The sequence below is a fragment of the Meles meles genome, chromosome 6, assembly GCF_922984935.1.
Source record: "Meles meles chromosome 6, mMelMel3.1 paternal haplotype, whole genome shotgun sequence".
Taxonomy (NCBI): Eukaryota; Metazoa; Chordata; class Mammalia; order Carnivora; family Mustelidae; genus Meles; species Meles meles.
Window position 1 is genome coordinate 73242595 of NC_060071.1, and position 18677 is coordinate 73261271.

General features: G+C 39.1%; 2 protein-coding genes across 3 annotated transcripts in view; one reads left to right on the top strand and one right to left on the bottom strand.

Annotated features, from left to right (window-relative positions):
* Positions 1–10710, top strand: part of USP8 (ubiquitin specific peptidase 8) — a 76333-nt gene extending 65623 nt beyond the window's left edge. For both annotated transcript variants that reach the window (XM_046008616.1, XM_046008615.1), the window contains 8 exons: positions 940–1017; positions 1430–1692; positions 3678–3890; positions 4335–4545; positions 5761–5997; positions 6724–6866; positions 9107–9239; positions 9413–10710. In XM_046008616.1, the coding sequence (XP_045864572.1) occupies positions 940–1017; positions 1430–1692; positions 3678–3890; positions 4335–4545; positions 5761–5997; positions 6724–6866; positions 9107–9239; positions 9413–9598 (1464 nt within the window). In that variant the 3' untranslated portion in view covers positions 9599–10710. The remainder of the gene's footprint in view (positions 1–939; positions 1018–1429; positions 1693–3677; positions 3891–4334; positions 4546–5760; positions 5998–6723; positions 6867–9106; positions 9240–9412) is intronic.
* A 7-nt stretch (positions 10711–10717) lies between these two features.
* USP50 (ubiquitin specific peptidase 50) overlaps positions 10718–18677 on the bottom strand; it is a 40375-nt gene continuing 32415 nt past the window's right edge. Inside the window, exon 7 of the mRNA XM_046008617.1 lies at positions 10718–11742. Within this exon, the coding sequence (XP_045864573.1) occupies positions 11551–11742 (192 nt within the window). The 3' untranslated portion in view covers positions 10718–11550. The remainder of the gene's footprint in view (positions 11743–18677) is intronic.

Here is an 18677-nt window from a genome sequence, read left to right on the forward strand (position 1 = left end):
TAATTGGGTGTAGAGTTTCCATTTTGCAAGATGAAGAGAGTTCTTGAAATTGGTTGCACAGCACTGCAAATGATGCTTCATGCCACTAACCTATACACTTAAAAATGGTTAAGATGACAAATTTTGTTCTATGTGTACTTCATCACAATTTTAAAAATATTTAGGTCTTACATAAGATATTTTTGCCTTTGTTTTTATTTGAGTTTTATTGAGGCATAACTTGCATACCATAAAATCCACCCATTTTTAGTTTACAGTTCATTGATTGCAGTATAAATTACAAAACAAGTATTAACCCGGTTTAGAACATTTTAAATTCCTTGTTTTTGTCCTAAAGCCACAGACAACCATGATCTATTCTGTCTCCCTAGCTAGGTCACTTCTGGGCATATCATTTAAATGTAGTTTTGTGGGCGGGGGGGGGTCTTTTGCATTCATCTTTAGTATAATTTTTTGAGATTCATCCAGTTATAATGTGTATCAGTTTATTCCTTTGTATTTGCCGAATAGTATTCCCTTATCAGGATATACCACATTTTATTCATTCACCAGTTAATGGATACTTGGATTGCTTCTGCTGCTTTTGGGCTATTATAAATAATGCTGCTGTGAACATTTGCATACAAATCTTTGTGTGGATATATGTTTTCATTTCTTTTGGGTTGATACCTAGCAGTGAAATTGCCTTTGTGTTTGTGTTTTTTTAAGGAAACTTTAAAAACTACCATCATTATGGGCTTGTGCATACACACATTTCTCTTCCTTTTGTGAGCAATATTTGGAATTTGAAACCACATGTAGTTCTTCATTTCTAAACTTGATTTTTAAAATATTAAGGGCAGCCAACACAAGGCTTTTTGATTTTTTGGACAGGTAGCTTAAGTTTGTATATGGCATAATTTAAATTTTTTTTAATTAATTTATTTATTTTTAAACTAGGCTCGAGAGCCTTTGACAAGAGCACGAAGTGAAGAAATGGGAAGGATCGTACCAGGACTGCCTTCAGGCTGGGCCAAGGTAAAACTCAAAATTAGCACATAAATAAATAACATGGTCATATGTTCTTATTTAAAAAGCTTTTTTGTTTGTTTATTCTACATCCTCTCTAATGCAGTGGGTTCTGTTTCTTCATGATGGAAGATATAGCTCATTTCCCTAATTACAGCATGTTTAGATTTCTCAGTATATCCAATCTGAGCTGCTGGCTACAATATATGAGAGCATATCTGGCATTTGTCACTTAGAAACAGTTTATTTAATACCTAAAGTTCTTTGGAAGTTTTATTATAGAAGTAATTATTACCATCTTATCAAATTATTTTAATCCAAAAGTAAATTTAGCAGTGGAATACTTTTGAGTGACTTTTTTTGTTTGTAATGGTCATTGTTCTTTGACCTGTTTTTTGTTTTTGTCTCTTTTCCATTTAAGTTTCTTGACCCAATCACTGGAACTTTTCGTTATTATCATTCACCCACCAACACTGTTCATATGTATCCGCCGGAAATGGCTCCTTCATCTGCACCTCCTTCCACCCCTCCAACTCATAAAGCTAAGCCACAGATTCCTGCTGAGCGGGATAGAGAACCGTCCAAACTGAAGCGCTCCTACTCCTCCCCAGATATAACCCAGGCCATTCAAGAGGAAGAGAAGAGGAAGCCAACAGTAACTCCAGCAGTTAATCGGGAAAACAAGTAAGTTTATCCTGACTCTTAGAACTAGAATAATCTGCTATATTGAAAACTTCTTCTCTAAACATACCAGTTTATTAATAGCAGGGAGTCAGAAATTTCTGAGGATGGCTATAGCGGCCATTGTTATTTAGCACAGAGGGAAAAAATGAGAGGATTACATTCCTTGGTTTTTACCTCAAATGCTAACCTAAATATATCAGGGAGGATTATCATAATAAGTATTATTGTAGATATAAAAGAGTATACATTATTATATTTTAAGGCAGCATGGTATAGACTGCCTAGAAGTTTTTCATAAATCTCCATGGTCCCTAAATTCCTCTAAAGAGGAATTGTTGAGTTTGTCTTGTTGGCACCTCTCAAATTCCAAACTTTTTTTTAACTTCACCTGTACTGTGGAAGCAAACTTAAATAGTATTAGAATAACAGGTATTGTGTGTGTCAGCTCCTCATCCTTACTCTGTTCCCTTTTTCTTCATTGCATTTCTGCTGTTCGCAAGTAGTGATTGATCAGTAGGTTCACTTAATTTTCCCAAACCAATATCTCATTTAGATGTATTCCTGGTGTGATCTCTCCAATGCTCCTGGCTTATGATTTGATAGGATTATGAGGAGATAATTGTCAAATCTGCCTATCACTTCTAATGTTTACTTTTGGGGAAAGGGATAGTTGGAAGTACAAATAAATGGGTTTATATTAGGACTCACTATTAAAACTGGTAAGAGGGGTGCCTAGGTGGCTCAGTCGTTAAACATTTGCCTTCATTGTCCCAGGGTCTGGGATGGAGCCCCACATGTCTTTGGGCTCCTTGCTCAGCGGGAGCATGAGCTTCCCCTGCTTGTGTTGCCTCTCTTGCTGTCTCTGTCAAATGAATAAAATCTTTAAAAAAAAGTAAGATTTATTTCTTTATTGAATCATTTTTTTTTAAGATTTTTATTTATTTATATGACAGACAGAGATTACAAGTAGGCAGAGAACGGGGCAGAGAGAGGAAGAAGCAGGCTCCCCACTGAGCAGAGAGCCGGGTGCGGGGCTTGATTGATCCCAGGACCCTGGGACCATGACCTGAGCCGAAGACAGAGGCTTTAACCCACCAAGCCACTCAGGCACTCCTGAATCATCATTCTTATTAAAGTTTGTTACCTTGAGGATTTTAAGATTTTGAAAACAATCACACATGCAGTATTTATGTATTTTTATATGTATGCAACAGAGGAGTATATGAATGCATACATGAGCATTCATGTAAAGCATGAAGCTTAAGCATAAAACACATGTAAAGAAAAGCTGATTGAACATGGTTTAATCTGTTAATATTTCAGGATTGAAAGTATGCTTAGAATCAATAATAAAAAAATAAGATTTTTCTTAATGCTGTAGCAGTTCTAGAAGCTCTGCATATAAGTCCAATACACTACATAACAAAAGTCTTAAAGACATTCTCTAGTCCAGTGTTGTTCAGTATGGTAGTGGTTATTTAGAATTATAGCAGGTGTAACTGAGGAGCTGAATTTTTAATTTCACTTTAAATTTAAATAGCTCCCTGTGGCCAGTGGCTACCACATTGTCCGCACACGTTTATGTTTCAGGTAATGGTACCCAAATAATCCCTGCCTCTTTTGATATCTATTCCACAGTAATAAACTTTTTAGTCTTTGTTTGGCATTCTGGTTGAGTTCAACATTCGGTAATGCTAAACTTCCTAGGATTATTTAAAAGAATTTGAAAGAGCCTTCTCTACCAGAAGACGCTACCTGTTCATGAGAAGCCTGGGAATCTGTCTCAGGGTGTAAGAACTATAGACGCACGTAAGAGGGTAAAGGTACTTGTTTCTTGGGGGAGTCATAGAATATAACTGGTGTTACCTAGATAATAAATGTCTTGTAAAACCTAGTACCTTATGACTTGTTGGCTACCATTTGTAGTGAGAACCTTAATTTTAGATGCAGTGCATTTTAAGACATTGTGTACATTTTTTCCTCAGGCCAACATGCTATCCTAAAGCTGAGATCACAAGGCTTTCTGCTTCTCAGATTCGGAACCTCAATCCTGTTTTTGGAGGATCTGGACCAGCTCTTACTGGACTTCGTAATTTAGGAAATACTTGTTATATGAACTCGATACTGCAGTGCCTATGTAATGCTCCACATTTGGCTGATTATTTCAACCGAAACTGTTACCAAGATGATATTAACAGGTAAAGAAATTTCCTACTTGTTGCAATGTAGTATTAAAGGGGTGATCTAAGTAACACTTCCTTACTAACCAGCTTCAGAGAAGTCAGATTAGGAAAGGGGAAAAAAACATCTTTATTCTTAAGAAAAATGTGAGAAAAGCCGCCTCTGATTGGTAAAGGACAGACAGGAGAGGAGCAGTGCACGAAGGCAGAACCTCCATCATAAACTGGAGTCTTTTGAGGAGGAGGAAGAGATGGGGCAGGCTTCACAGCCCAAAAGAAGCAAGTTGTGGCAGAGTATAATCAAAGTAAGATTCAGATGAGTATTTGGTAATAAACCTGTGAATAAATAAGTAGTATTAGGTTACAGTATTTGAAGAATTTAATATTGACCTCAGGAACCCACTGTACCTTAACTTAAAAAAAAAAAAAAGCTTTTTTTTTTTTTTAACTTTATTTGCAAAGGTCAAATTTGTTGGGGCATAAAGGTGAAGTGGCTGAAGAATTTGGCATAATTATGAAAGCCCTGTGGACCGGACAGTACAGGTATATTAGTCCAAAAGACTTTAAAATCACCATTGGGAAGATCAATGACCAGTTTGCAGGATATAGCCAGCAAGATTCACAAGAACTGCTTCTGTTCCTAATGGATGGTCTCCATGAAGATCTAAATAAAGTAAGAAATCTGATTTTTTCTAAGTTGTAAAGACCTTTAGGGTTGCTCAACACTAATTTTTATAGCAATTGAAAATTGTAGTTGGGAATTGTTCAGTGCTAGTTTATTCAAATCTAGTGACTTTGTACTAAGGCAGGGAACTATAAAACATTTATCTGATAGGTCTAATATTTTAAAAAAGACATATATAATTTATATTTGCTTATTAAAATGGTAGGCTGTATTGTGAGAAATTAAAAATATTGATAACTGTGACCACATGTATGTGAAAGTAAATCATAAACATAAATTTTATAGAAGATTAGCTGTAGACCACCTAAATATCTTTATTATTGTATTTTTATCCTTCTTTCTTAAAATAAGAATTACCTCATATAACCAGAGGACTCACATGAAAAGTTACTGAGGCACGTATCTCTCAGATACCTTTGGGATCACTGTTACCACTGAACATATATATATACACACATATCTATATAGATATATATATACATACATGTACATGTAAATATGTATTTTGTGTACATGTATATATGAATATATATAAAGTATGTGTGTGTATTCATCCATGAGCTTAGGACAACAAAAATTCTATCTAGGATATTATCTCTTCAAAAGCAAAATTTTCAACATAAAAAAATACATTTTTATTTAAATTTTTAATTTTAATTCCAGTTAGTTAATATTAGTTTCAGGTATACAGTATAGTGATTCAGCACTTCCATACATGACCCAGTGCTCATCATCACAGTGAACTCCTTAATCCCCATCCCTTAATAAAATACATTTTCTTAATTTGTTTTATAAAATAAGTCCTGCAAGGCACCTGAATGGCTTAGCTGGTTAAGCGTTTGACTCTTGGTTTCGACTCAAGTCATGATTTCATGGTTGTGGGATCAAGCCCCACATTGAGCTCTGTGCTCAGTGCAGAGTCTGCTTCAGATTCTCTCTCCCTGTCTTTCACACACACTCAAATAAGTATGTAAAATATTTAATAAATTAATTAAAATAAGTCATACCCTGCTGATAAAGTAGAGTTACAGGGAGGGTTTTTAGCTAGAATTTTTTGTAGCACTTAATGAGATTAGAACTTCTTCATGAAAGGAGGCAGAAGTATTTAAATCTGCAAAGTATATGCCATATAGCCTTTCAATTTTGTATTTAAATTTTGACTTTGAGATAGTAATATAAATTTTATATTAATCTTATTTCCAGGCTGATAATCGGAAGAGACATAAAGAAGAAAATAATGATCACCTTGATGACTTTAAAGCTGCAGAGCATGCTTGGCAGAAACACAAGCAGCTCAATGAATCTATTATTGTCGCACTTTTTCAGGGCCAGTTTAAATCCACGGTACAGTGCCTCACCTGTCACAAAAAGTCTAGGACATTTGAGGCCTTCATGTATTTGTCTCTACCCTTAGCTTCTACAAGTAAATGTACATTACAGGTAAGCTTGAGGGAAAATGATTGTTGAATAAATGCTGTTTATATGCATACAAACATATACTTTATTCACCAATTTCTGCTCTTTACTCTTTACATAAACGTTTTATAGGTAAAACTCACATTTTAATTGTTATCACAATTTTAATTACATTTGATTAGAAAAATTTAAAGATTTTTTTTTAAAGTTCTTCTTAAAAGGTATTTTCCTATTAAATATTTTTTCGGAATTGATGGTTTTTAAACTTTACACTTTGAAGAAGTTTGAAATTGTATATTGATTCTAATTTAGGTTCACTTTTATAAGAATCTATTCTTATATAGAATAGTCTTTATAAGAATCTATTCTTATATAGAATGGTCTATTTGGGGATCAAATAAATAGCTCTTTTCCTCACACTAGCGTAATTTAGCTAGCTTGTTGATACCTTTGTGTTCGCTTCCTCCAGAATGTCCTTTCTTCCAGCCAGACTTCCTGAGGCATCAGGTAGAGGGCAGACACGCAGGACTGCTTCCCTCACCACAGACAGCACTCACCACGCACTGCACTCTCCTTACTGTTGGCTCTTCCCTCAGGGTTCCTCACTAGGTCCTAACCTTTATGAGGGGACTGTTTTCTTTTCACTGTTGGATCCATCCTGCCTGCAGAGAATTTCTTGAGTAGATAGATGCCTAGTGATACTGTGAAGAAATGAATTAATGAGTAACTACTACTTGTTTTTGCCTCCAGGATTGCCTTAGATTATTTTCCAAAGAAGAGAAGCTCACAGATAACAATCGATTTTACTGCAGTCATTGCAGAACTCGACGGGATTCTTTAAAAAAGATAGAAATCTGGAAACTGCCACCTGTGCTTTTAGTGCATCTGAAACGGTAAAGGAAACAAATTTTTCTGTAATATTAGATGAAGGAATTCTAAATCCTTCAAGTAATTTTGTTGTACTGCCTGCTAAGGATGCATTACAAAGGAAAATTATCTCGTTAGGGAAATAAGGCAGAAATGAGACTCTTGTTCCTTACCTTAGTGTTTGCAATAACAGCGCAAAATGTTAACATGACTCTTTCATGTAATTTCAATTTTTAATAAATGAAATTACTGCATTTCAAATGTAGAATTTTACATCATTATAAAACATCAAATGAAAATAGCCAATAAAATTTATCAAACACTAGGGGCGCCTGTGTGGCTTAGTGGGCTAAAGCCTCTGCCTTCTGCTCTGGTCATGGTCCCAGGGTCCTGGGATCAAGCCCCGCATCGGGCTCTCTGCTCAGCAGGGAGCCTGCTTCCTCCTCTCTCTCTCTGCCTGCCTCTCTGCCTACTTGTGATCTCTGCCTGTCAAATAAATAAAATCTAAAAAAAAAAAAAATTTATCAAACACTAAACTAAAAATGATTTAATCATGTGCTGAAAATGAAATATAGACTGTTTCAAAGATTTATTTTAGAGCAAGCATGCACCTGCAGAGGGAAAGTCTTGAGAAGTTTGAGAGTCTCAGACTCCCCCATCAACATGGAGCCCAAGGTGGGGCTCAACCTCATGACCCTGAGTTGAATGAAGAGTCAGGCGCTTAACCTACGTGCCCCTGAAATACAGGATGTTTTTAAAATGTAGTCCTAAAGATGTTAAAGATGCCATTGTTGGGTGCGGACCTTTTTGTCCAGATTTTTCCAGCCTGTGAGAAAGACCTGACCCTATAATAGAAGGATGAAGAGCAGAGAGTTGTAAAACATGTCTCAGGTCTTTTGATTTTTTTTTTTTGTTTTTATGTATAGTCTATCTATGGAGTGATAACTATGAGTCATTATTTTCAAAAACTGTTAAGTTTCATCTTTTTATTGAGAGCTGTAATTTTTGTTTCAAAGAAAGCATTTCTATTCTTATTGTTTCATTTTGTATTACTGAAGATTCTTTGGCAGATATGATCATTTCAGCATTGATGTGTTCAAATTCCTCATGTAAATTTTCTAACAAAAGCTTGTTACATCAGTTTTTCTCTTGAGGATTGTAGAGGTATAGAGAAACATTATTTGATTATACATTTGTTCTGTTAAAATTTTTTATGATGCATATTCTTTACAGAATATCTAAAAATATAAATGGTTCAGAACTCAGTTTGAAAATTTAATATTAATATTGTAATAATATATATAATATTATAACATACCAGTATTTTGGCGTTTTGAGTATGTCAGGACAGTGGAATGCCATTACAGTTTCCCCTGCTATGCAGAAAGCATATTCCTGTGAAATCTTTCATAAGCCAAAATGGCAAAAAGCAAAGAAGCAGTTACTATTGATTTATATGGAAAGTCTTTGAACATTTCCAGACCCCAAAAATAACCTTCTCTTGGGCTTTTCTGATACCTTAGGACATACCTTGCAAACAGATGCACAGAGTAAATCAAGATACAACACAGATGCCAACAGTTCAGAGCTGCGGCATCTTGATGCCAGATTTTCTGGGCAGGAGCTTGGTGGGGCCACTCTTCGCTGCTTGGCAGGGCGCCTGCTGCCCCCACCAGCTTATTGCAAAATACATGCTGCTGAGCTTTTCACCTTTTTTCTTAAAGGCAGAAAGCTTCTTTAGATTTCTTTTGGTTAGCAAAAACAGGTACTAATCCAAGTCTTTCGTAAAACAAAGCAGTGTCACGCCAACTTTTGAGAAGCAGGGGGTCTTGTGTAGCCTGTGTGCTTGCAGTTTCCAGCTCCAGTGTCCCCAGTAGTACCATCTTAAATGTAGAGTTGCTCTCCTCAGTCTGTCTGCTGTACTTGTGTGGTGACTAGCATTATAAACATGGGGCATCATAGCTTGTTGCCTTTGTAGACCCAAAGGCTTAGGGATCAAGGGACCAAGATAGGAGTAGGACTCTGTCTTTACTCCCCTAGCTGATTGACTTAGGGCAAGTCATTTCATATCTGTATGCCTCAGTTTTGTTTGTAAAGTAGAAATGAAGTCACATGTCTTTACAGGTCCTTCCACTACTGAAATTCCGAGTGTGTTTGAAATGGTTTATGGTCCTGGCTAAAAGTCCAGAATGTTAAAGAATGAATTAAGAGTCCTTCTGAGATTTTTGGTCTGTTGGTATAATTGCTGTCATGTTTTGCTCTGCAGTTTTTCCTATGATGGCAGGTGGAAACAAAAATTACAGACCTCTGTGGACTTCCCATTAGAAAATCTTGACTTGTCACAGTATGTTATTGGTCCAAAGAACAATTTGAAGAAATATAATTTGTTTTCTGTCTCAGTAAGTATCCTTGAACTTAATATTTTCATATTTTGCTTATAAAGAAGAGGTTCAAGTGGTTCCTTACTTCATAGGTAAAGAACAAAGCTTTTTTTTTAAGAACAAAGCTTTAAATTGAAATTATCAACATATTCTAAATAATTCAAACTGATTTTCAACCTCTTTTGGCACAGAATCACTACGGTGGGCTGGATGGAGGCCACTACACCGCCTATTGTAAAAATGCAGCAAGACAGCGGTGGTTTAAATTCGACGATCACGAAGTTTCCGATATCTCGGTTTCTTCTGTGAAGTCTTCGGCAGCTTATATCCTCTTTTATACTTCATTGGGACCACGAGCAACTGACGTAGCCACATAAGGAGAAGTAGGTTTAAGCTAGTTGTCTTTTAAGAAGCTGCGCAACACCACTCTTGGCATACTTACAAAGATACTGGATAGCCGAAGCTGGCCCTGTAGAGGAAGTCTAGGACAGTGAGGGCTGTGTTACTATCACCATATATTTTAGCTCAGTGCTATTATCGAAAAACTGACTAATAATATTTAACAAGTATCGCAGTAAGCACTCCTTACAGGTACCATTTATTTCAAAACCTTTATAGTTTGCTCCAAAGTTAAAGTACTTAACTAGCTAAGCATTATTATTCTATAGCATTCTATTCTAAAAACCATTATATCTTTATTTTCCTTTTCACTGTTATGGCCTTCTCACATTTCTAAATCCCAGCTTGATCTATAAATACGCTAGAATGATGTAAAGCAGATAGGAATGTATGTGTATATATTTATTGCACACTTGCACATCAAATCAGTGTACAGAATATAATATGTGGTCTTTTTGTGAAGCCTAGATCTCAGAGGATTGTTTTTCTTTTGGCCTATTCTGAGTAACTGCAGTGCTTTCTTAGGGAAATGACAGGGCAAAGCTATTTTTTTGTTGGCTTTGGGCTGTATTTGTGCACTAAATCTTTATTCTATAAAAATAAATGGAAACTTTTCTTTAATTTTTTAAAATGAGAATTTTCATTTACACCTACATTAAAAACTTAATGAGAAAAATAATTTAAAACCCTGTGTTTTGTCTTTAATTTTATATTAGCAAACCATTTTAGACAGACACACACACACACACACACACACACACACACACACACACTCTTACTTACTTACTTTATCCTACTATATTGACTGAATGTTTAGTTCACCTATACTGTTGCATTAGGACCTGACTTTACTCTGCCTTCAACTTGATCCAAAACTGCATATAGCACTTGGGATTCTCAGAGTTGGAAGTCAGTTAAAAATAGAAAGTCAGGAGTCAGGCATGACTGCAAAGTGGACTACATTAAGAACCACATCTTGGGGCGCTTGGGTGGCTCAGTGGGTTAAAGCCTCTGCCTTCAGCTCAGGTCATGATCTCAGGGTCCTGGGATCGAGCCCCACATCGGGCTCTCTGCTCAAGCGGGGAGCCTGCTTCCTCCTCTCTCTCTGCCTGCCTCTCTGCCTACTTGTGATCTCTGTCTGTCAAATAAATGAATAAAAATCTTTAAAAAAAAAAACCACATCTTTACAAAATGATATATTCAAAGACATAGAATTTATGATTTACCTCATGGACTCAGTTTCTATAGATGAAATAAAAACTCTCCATACAAAAATAAGTTTGTAAAAGGTGCTTCTGAAAGGTGTCTCTATTGGTGGACTGTCCGGGAAAGGATGAAAGGACGGGTTTTGAATTGTGAGGTTGGCAGCTTTTCATGTTCTGCAGTTGGTTTAAGAGACTGATTAGAGTTCTTGGCTAAGTTGTCTGATTAATTTCTTAAGGTCACAGAGCCACTTGAACAAAACTTGCTTTGGTTTATCTCCATGAAGTCTCTTTAGAAAATAATTTGTTGGGTCTACAGCCATACCACCCTGAACGATCTCGTCTGATCTCGGAAGCTAAGCAGGGTCAAGCCTGGTTAGTACTTGGATGGGAGAAAATAATTTGTTGGATATATATAATTGAGATACTCTGTGATAAAAAAAATTCACCTTAATAAACATTGAATTTTGAAACCTGAAATTTATACATAATTTGCAGTGCTTTGAAGGCCCCCGTCGAGTAGCATTTCATCATTTTCATGCTGCCTTTTTCAGTAAGCCCAGGCCTGTTTGTTGTAGAGCCTTATTATGTAAAAGGGCACATAATATACCAGAAAGACTTAAAAATGCCAGTGATGCAAATAAGTTGCAAGAGTTTAATGACAAAGCAAAACTTAAGTACCAGTTTCTGATGGCTTGTTTTGCAGTTTTCGGGAAATACCCTTTTTCCTAGCTCTTGCATGTTGTTATAGGTATAGAAAAGGGCTGGCAGCTGTAGAACAGGAGATAGGCTGTAGCAGTTTGAACTGAAGTATCTGGAATCTCACTGACTCGTGTGTCATCAAAGCTATACCAGGCCTGGGTCACTGAGTTCTTGCAGAAAGCCGTGTAGTGGCCACCATCCAGGTCACCGAAGTGGTTCTAGGGGAAGAAGTGATGTCAGACTTAATATTCACATGCAGATAACTCTATTGGAACAAAACAGTAGGGCCAAGAATATTCTTCATAATTGTCCCTTACACTAAATTAAAAGGTAGTGGTAATATTGTTAAATCCTACATATGGCCTGACTGTTGTATTACTTTTCATTCATTGAACTGCTTATAAATTGGGCCCATTGACTATGTAAAGAGTCTGTGAATGAAATAGGATAGTGTTTGGCAGCATCGAATATTTATCATTGAATACTGAGCACCTACTATACATAGACTGTTAAAGACTAAAGGAAATTGTAAAATAAGAGTGTGCTCTTTCCTAAGTGAGCTTACAGTTTTATTTTGAAGATAGGCTAAGGAGAGACATGAAAAAAAGACAGTTCAACAACTGCATGAGGAACTTGGGCAGCAGCACCCCCTCAGTCATGGAACGTCCGAAGAAGAACCTGTTCCGTTCCCCGTGTCTTTCACCCAGTAAAGGAATGTGTGAAACAGACACCTCAGAGCCCCACTTCGCAGAAGGTGGAAGGTGAGGAGTAGGGGTAACAGACCAGTTGCCCATGGGCCAAATGCGGCCTGTTTTTGCGTGGCCCATGAGTTAAGAATGCATTTCATATTTTGTTTGGTTGGAAAAATATTTTGTGACATGAAAATTATATAAAACTCAAATTTCAGTAAATAAAATTTTATGGGAACACAGCCATCCTCATTCATTTTATGGTTCTCAGTGGCTGCTTTCACACTACAACAGTAAAGCTGTATAGTTGCGAAAGAGACCATGTGGCTCTTACTGTCTGGCCTTTTACAGAGTAAGTTTGCTGACCCCTAGTAAGTTTGCTTTTTCCCCTAGAGGGAAAAAGATGGATTTTTTTTTAAAGGTTTTATTTCTCAAAGGGAGAGAGAGAACAAGCAGAGGGCAGCTGCTGCAAGGAGAGGGAGAAGCAGGCAGACGCTTAACCACCAGAGCCACCCTGGCATCCCAGATGGATTTTTATAGTTAGTTCTGACTGTAAATTCAGGTCTAATACTATACAATGACCTTAAGGAAATTAACCTTTCCGAGCTTTAATTTCCACACCTATGAAAATGGGGGTAGAAAGACTTGTCTTACACAGCAGTTATCAGGTATCTTTGATATTACAGAACAGCATGTAGGAGGTACTTAAAAATGTTCCCTTAGACCTTCATCTTCCCTGCCTCTCACATTACAGGTTACAGAAATATCCCAAAGCTGACACTTAAAAGATCCAAGCTCTAGTCCTGGTCCTTGCCCTGTGACCTTAAGCTGATACGCTTCAGCTTCCTTATTTATAAAATGGTGCCCATGAGAGTGTGATATAATTTGAGAAAAAATCTGGTGGATATGTAGTGTCCAGAAGATGAAGTATTGTTCGGAACGGATCAAACCAATCAGAGCTGGAGTGTTAACATCAGTTTGGATAACTTAATGTCAAAAATTTTTTTGACATAATCGAAGATACAGCATCTTTCTACACTTGAATTTCCAGCAGTTATGGAAGACAGTGTGAAAGCCTTAGTTACAAAACTAAGGGAAGTTGGATAAACTCGGTAAACACCCTTTGAAATCCATGACTGGTATTGAAAGAGTTTATGATGAGAGTAATCCCCAGGGGCCCAAAACAGGAAATAAAAGAGCCAAATATTTGGTTGATACCATGACTATCTGGGTGTAAAGACCATTCCTGGTCTCTGGAACCAGGGTGCCTGCGTTTCAAAGGTTACATATGCACAGGAGGTGAAGTCTTAGGTTTCTGCAAGCGGGGGCATTGGATTGAGAGCTACATGCATAGCCAGGATTCTTATGGACACTCACCCTCAGTAAAGGATAAACTGTACTTGTCTTAGCTTAGCTCTTGGTGCAGAGAGAGTCAGTCATTCCTAGAATTTGTGGGCACAGACTTGAGATTCAAAATTATACTACCTGCATAGCCTCAGAAGCCTGTGAATTTATTTTGGGCGTTACTTTGGGAATTATTTGAGTGGCACTTGGCAAAAGAAAAAAGAATTACATTCTATTTCCGGACAGGTGTGCTTTAATTCAGGCTGTACGAGATCCACACATACAAAAACCACAGTGATGTTCCGCTCACTTTCAGAATTACAGAACACACATGGAAACAGCCCCCTGTAAGTAAGAGTCAGAAGGCAATAAACACTGAATATCTCCCCCTCCCAAGGACTACATAATGGATTTACCAAACAGAGACTACCAAAAAAGCATGTTTAAAGTGATAGACATGGGCGGGCACCTGGGTGGCTCAGTTGGTTAATCTGCCTTTGGCTCAGGTCATGACCCCAGGGTCCTGGGATCAAGACCCACTACCGGGCTCCCTGCTCAGCGGGGAGCCTGCTTCTCCCTTTCCCTCTGCCTGTAGCTTTCCCTGCTTGTGCTCACTTCTCTGTCAAATAAATGAATGAAATCTTAAAAAAAAATAAAAGAGATAGACACTTAAGGAAGCCAATAAAAACGTAGAGAACTTCCAGAAACGAAAAATACTTCAAAATTCAGTATAAAAAAGTTGGTATAGAAATTATATAGTACATAGAACTGGAGAGACTGTGAATAAACTATAAAAATGAAGCTAAGAAAATTACCCTGAACGCAGTAGTGGTGGAAAATTGAATAAGAAGATTCAGTGTATGCCTAGTAGTAAAAGAAAACTATATTACAGGAGCAAGACCATATTAAAATAATGATTGGAAACCATTAATAAAAGTCATGAATCTTCAAATTTGGGAAATACAATGAACACTAAGGGTAAATAAAAATAATACTGCAGAACAACAAAAGCAAAGAAAAATCTTGAAAACTACCAGAAAGAAAAGATAGTACACATTTCTGCAGAAACTTTACAGGCCAGAAGGGATTGTCCTGATATCCTCAAAGTGCTGAAAGGGAAACTGCAGTGAAGGGTACTCCACCCAGCAAGGTCATCACTCAAACTGGACGGGAACTGGGTGCCTGGCAGAGCGCATACTAAGCACCGGGGCGTGACAGAAGCTGAGCGTGGCCTCTGCATGAAGATGACAGGCAAGTTCCTGAGAGAGAGAATTTCCCCAAACAAAGGTGAAAGGAGTTCATCCCCACTAAACCAGCCTTCCAAGCAAGGTTAGAAACTTTAAATTTAAGTGAAAAAGAAAAGGCCATAAACTAGAAGAAAATTACGAAAGGAAAAATTTTCACAGGTAAAGAAACACAGGAAAGGTAATAGATCAATCATTTATTAAGCTAGTATAAAGATTAAAGCACAAAAGTAGTATAAATTATATCTATATAAGTTACTCAAGGAATATAAAAAAGGATGTAAAATAGGACATGGATATTACATAAAACTTGGAGGAGGGAGTAAAATATGCTTTTAGAATGTGTTCAAACTTAACCATCAAAACTTAATACAGACTGTTGCAGGATGTTTCACAGGAACCTCGTGCTAACCACAGATCAAAAACTTACAATATACAAAAAATAAAGGAGTCCAAGCAGAACACTGAATAAAGTCAGAGAGCAAGAGAAGAAGAAAGGAATAGAGAGGAACTACAAAAACAATCAGCAATTAACAAACTAGCAATAAATACCTGCCTATCCGCACTTCAGATGTAAATACGCTATATGAGCCGGACAAAGGACAGCAGGACTGAACGTGTGAAAAACAAACCCCCTCTATATGCTGCGGAATGAGAGTCTCTCCTCAGACCTGAAGACACAGAATGAGGCTCTGGCTGGCTCAGTTGGGGTGGTGTGTGACTCTTGTTGGGGCTAGGTTTGAGCCCCATGTTGGCTGTAGAGATTACTTAAAAATAAAAGCAAAAAAAACAAAAAACACTTAAAGTGAAGGGATGCAGAAAGATATTCCATGTAAATGAAAACCAAAAACACTGGGGTGGCAATACCTGTATCAGACAAAGGGGATTTTGAAACAAAGGCTATAATAAGAGACAAGGAAGGACTTTACCTAATAGATTAAACCAACAAGAAGACCTAACAATTGTCAATGTCTATGTACCCAGTAGAGGAGCAACCAGATATATAAAGCCAACATTAAAGGGAGTCAGAGAAGATGGTGGATTGGGAGGATCCCAAGCTCAACCTTGACCTACAGACACAATGAGATAACTGCTCCATCTATACAACGAGCTCTGAAAATGAGCTGAAGAGGGGAAGAACAGACCCTCCACAAAGGCTACACATCAAAAAGGGTAGGAGGTATGGAGACAACTTACCCCTGACAGGACTAACCATGAACAGGAGGGACACCATGAGCACAGAGAAGGGAGAGGATCAGACCCCACACCAGGCACCTTAGCACTGGGGACCTTCCCTGGGAAGATGAGTTCCTAACATTTGGCTTTGAAAACCAGTGGGGATTTACTTTGTGAGCTTCCAAAAAAAAAAAATTGATATATATATATAGATAGATATATCTATATTATATAGATAGATAGATATCTATATATATATATATCTATATATATATCAATGGGACTTAATGCTAGGAGAGCCAGAAATAGGAAATCGGAAACCGAGTCCTCGCCCTTAAAAGCCAGCATAAGGGGCACCTGGGTAGCTCCATCCTTAAGCATCTGCCTTCAGTTCAGTACATGATCCCAGGGTCTCAGATCAAGCCCCGTATCAGGCTCCCTGCTCTGCGAGAAGCCTGCTTCTCCCTCCCCACTCTCCCTGCTTGTGTTCCCTCTCTCGCTGGGTCTCTGGTCAAGTGAATGAGTACAATTTAAAAAAAAAAAAAAAAAAAAAGGCCAGCATAAAAAATTCAGCCAGGAGAGATCTGATCCAAGACGGTGATGTAGGAAGACCCTGACTTCACTTTCTCCACAGAACAGACCAAATTACATCGATTTTTGGAGCAACTCCTGAAGACCTGAGGGCCAACTGAACAGCCTCTGCACCACAGGAGAAGAGCAAAAGGGAACAGCAAGAGAAATGGGGACCCAGGAATGAAGGGTCTGTGGAGAGGAATACTGAGGGACCGGGAACAGATTCCTCTGTCCTTGGGCACAAAAAATAAACCTAGCATTTTAAGAGAGCAACTAGCATATACAAGAGCGAGCCCTAAAACTGCCGAACAGCAGGGTTGCTGCTAGAATGCTCTCCGGGGGGAGGGGCTGTTGGACACAATTTATGCTGCCTTCCACCCTGACGGCGTAGACCAGTGCATAGTCCAGGCACCCTAACCACCTTGCCCCTGGCCTAGCCCATGCCAGCCCCAGCTGTCCCACCAGGGACACAGCCAGTGCATACCGGGACTCCCCCTGGTTAGTGCTCACGATAGCTCTAGCATTTACGCCAAAGTCACCCAGATGCAAAGTACACTGGGGTACTCCAGGCCCACACCATTTCAGCTTCGGGCAGCTTATCAGGGCCCCTGGGATGCAGACCACTCTGAAACCTGCCAATGGACGTCTACTCCAGATCTGCAGGGAGTGCCCCCGGAGCACCCGGCTCATGTCTACCTCTGTCCCAGCCACCCTGCCAGGGCCCACAGCACCAGGCACCCTGGAAGGCTCCTGCCCACACCAGCCTCAGCTCTGGTCACTCAGCCAAGACACACCCTGCATGGAACACTCTGGGAAACCTTAGCTTGAACCTCATTCAGCTGTAGCTTTCCCACTAGTGTGAAGAGCCCTAAGACAACCCAGCCTGCAACCACTTCCGCTTCAGAGCTGTCCTGCCAGGACACACTGTGTGGGGAGGTCCCAGGGACCACAAATTGGTCCATGCCCATTCTAACTATAGCTGGCCTACCAGGGCACCTTCTGTGCCTGTACCCCACCTCGACTCCAGCAGAGACTCCTGAAACACCCTAGGCTTACACTCCAGCTTCAGCTACCCCGCCAAGTTGCCCTCTGTGTGTACAGCCCTGGCCCCCATGCTTGTAGTCACTCTCATTTGAGCTATCTTCCAAGGGTATGCCCTGTGTAGAGACCCAGGGACCTCCAATCCTTCACCACCTCAGCTCCTGCTGCCCTGCCAGGCACCAGCTGCATAGACTGTTCCAGGACTGCTTCAGCTTTGCCTGGCCTGAAAGGGGGCCCCACTGCATGGAGGGCCACAGCATCCCTGTCTTGCACCCACGTCAGCTTTAGCAGTCCTGCTGGGGTGCCTGCTGTGCAGAAGCCCCAGGGCCTCTTGGCCTACACTGCACCTGTTCCTGTCACCCTTCAAGGCACCATCTGTGTGGAGAGACCTGGGACACCCTGGACAACACCCACCTTAACCTCAGCTACCCTAATAAGGTGGTTTCTATGCATTGAGCCTCAGCGTAGCCTGGTTTGCACCCACGTTAGCCTCAGCTGTCCTGTCAGGGCACCCACTGTATAGAGAAACCAGGGACCAAACAGTCTACTCACTTTAGCTGTCCTGCCACGGCTCCCACTACACCAAGAGCCCCAGAACCCTCGGCCCACACCATCCACAGTTCCAACCAGCCAGTATAAGTCCCCAAGCACACAAAGTCAACATACCAGATAACAAGACCATTCCCTCGAGATTAGAAGAACAGCCATTCCACCTAAGCCATACAAGCAAATACAGAAAGTCAAGAGAAGGGGAGACAGAGGAATATGCTCCAAAAGAAAGAACAAGACAAAAATCACAGAAAAAGAACCAAATGAAACAGAGCTAAGCAAAATGAAGAAGAACCAAGAATAATGGTTGTAAAGATGCTCAGTGGGCTGGGGAGAAGAGTAGAAGAACTTCGTGAGAACTTCAATAAAGAAATAGAAAATATAAAAAAAAAAAAAAAAAGTTGTCAGCACCCAGCTAGCTCAGTCAGTAGAGCATGAGACTCTTAAAAAAAAAAAAAAAAAAAACAAGAGTTGAAGAATACTAGAGACAATATACTAGAGGCAATCAGCAGATTAGCAGATGAAAAAGAATATATC